Here is a 1642-nt window from a genome sequence, read left to right on the forward strand (position 1 = left end):
TCTTGAGAGTGGTTCTACAGCAGTAGAGGCTTAGAGGATCCATCGCTACCACTCTCGTCATGATCGGTCATGGAAAGGTATTACCTATCAGTCTAATAATTTTCTTTACCATCAACATTCGGCAGAAATTTATAGCAGCAGCACTATTGAATCTGAATGTCTGTTACCTCCTTACTTCTCTCTAATAATTATTATTTCCACAGTATTGTGGTGCCTGTGCAAGGGGGGAGGGACATAGCATGGGCTTGTGTTTTACTGATGAAGTAGCTCTAAGTAACAGTTTTTAACCAAGCTTACCTAGCTTAACCTAGTCTATCCTAGCCTAATCTAGCCTGCCATAACCTAACTTAGCACGGCCTAGCCTAGTCCACCCTATATCAATTAATTTACAGAATGTTAGTAAGACTAATTTCAATAGCCTGTATAGTACGAGGAGAAATAATAGATCAATTTTTTAAGACTTGGTGTTAGATCAGTTCTTCCCATTATAGTCTCTGTCCTTTTAATGTAAATAGTATAAATTAATGTCATAGTTATCATAGAGGCACATTTATTTGAAGTTATGTTACGTATACTGTCTTTATAGGAACTGAAATCTAGTTAGTTGTAAAAATTATAAAGTACCATTCCCGCAACCCTACATCCCCTCCTCATGGTCTCTCGTGTCGTTGTAGGACAGTGACTATGACTCAGAGAAAATAATGATTTTATTATTTTGGTAGTCCTTGCATTCTTGCTGTAAACAACCAAGCTAAGATATATATTTCTTCTACAGGTAACCCAGCCACAGAGAAATGTAGCATAGGAGATTCCAAAGACAGTTGAAACGTTTAAAGAAAGAGAAGGATATTCTCCTAAAAAGAAATAGACTGTTGGCCAAAGAAATTAAAGAGGCAAGGAAACATGTGTCCGATTTCCGTTATCACAATGAATTGATGGCAAAGGAGCGCGATAAGGCTCAGAAGGAAAGGGATGCTCTTCAGTTGGAGAAAATACATCTGTTAAAGGCACTAGATGAAGAGAGAAAAGAAAAGGAGGTTCTCGTTGCAAGGAAAAAGAAGGAAGGAGCAGAACTTCATGAGACAGAAAGGTATTTGAAAGAGTATTTGATGTGATTTTGATAAGAATGGTATAGTAAGATGGCATGATGGTAACAATACAGTTACTGACATTGCAAAAAGTTATTTCTAAGACTTACATATATCTAAAAAGTAAATGGACTATCCTACTCTTATCTAATGCCATAGTGTCTAAGAAAACTTGAATTAGAATTAGGTCTGCTACTCTCTTAGACTTGTATAGGTATAAAGCAGAATCAATAATAGTACATGGCCAGATTTGCATTCTCCCATTACATGAGTGCAGTTTATCTTAAGAATGGTCATATGACAAGATGCTATTTATATGCTATTCTGAAAGCTTTATTTTGAAGGATTATTATAGTTTTTTTTTATTTTTCACTGGTCCATGAAAATTTTTGTTTGATATATATACTCACGAATTTATAAACATTTCCTTATCTGCTCCTCAGGACATTAAGATACTTTTTTGTGGTATGTTTAATCTGCTTTAAGCTGGTTATAATATTTTAAAAGCAATTTTATAATTTCATTTTGGTGCACCAAATTTTTTAAACCACATA

The 1642-nt window shown here is 34.8% G+C and overlaps 1 protein-coding gene across 1 annotated transcript in view; it reads left to right on the forward strand.

The window, feature by feature from the left end:
- Positions 1–775: 775 nt before the first annotated feature.
- The window catches only part of LOC119590747, a gene marked incomplete at both ends in the record, with an annotated part of 2339 nt that continues 1472 nt past the window's right edge, over positions 776–1642 (forward strand). Inside the window, 1 exon segment of the mRNA XM_037939455.1 lies at positions 776–1090. Within this exon segment, the coding sequence (XP_037795383.1) occupies positions 936–1090 (155 nt within the window).

This window comes from Penaeus monodon, chromosome 27 (assembly GCF_015228065.2).
Source record: "Penaeus monodon isolate SGIC_2016 chromosome 27, NSTDA_Pmon_1, whole genome shotgun sequence".
Lineage (NCBI taxonomy): Eukaryota > Metazoa > Arthropoda > Malacostraca > Decapoda > Penaeidae > Penaeus > Penaeus monodon.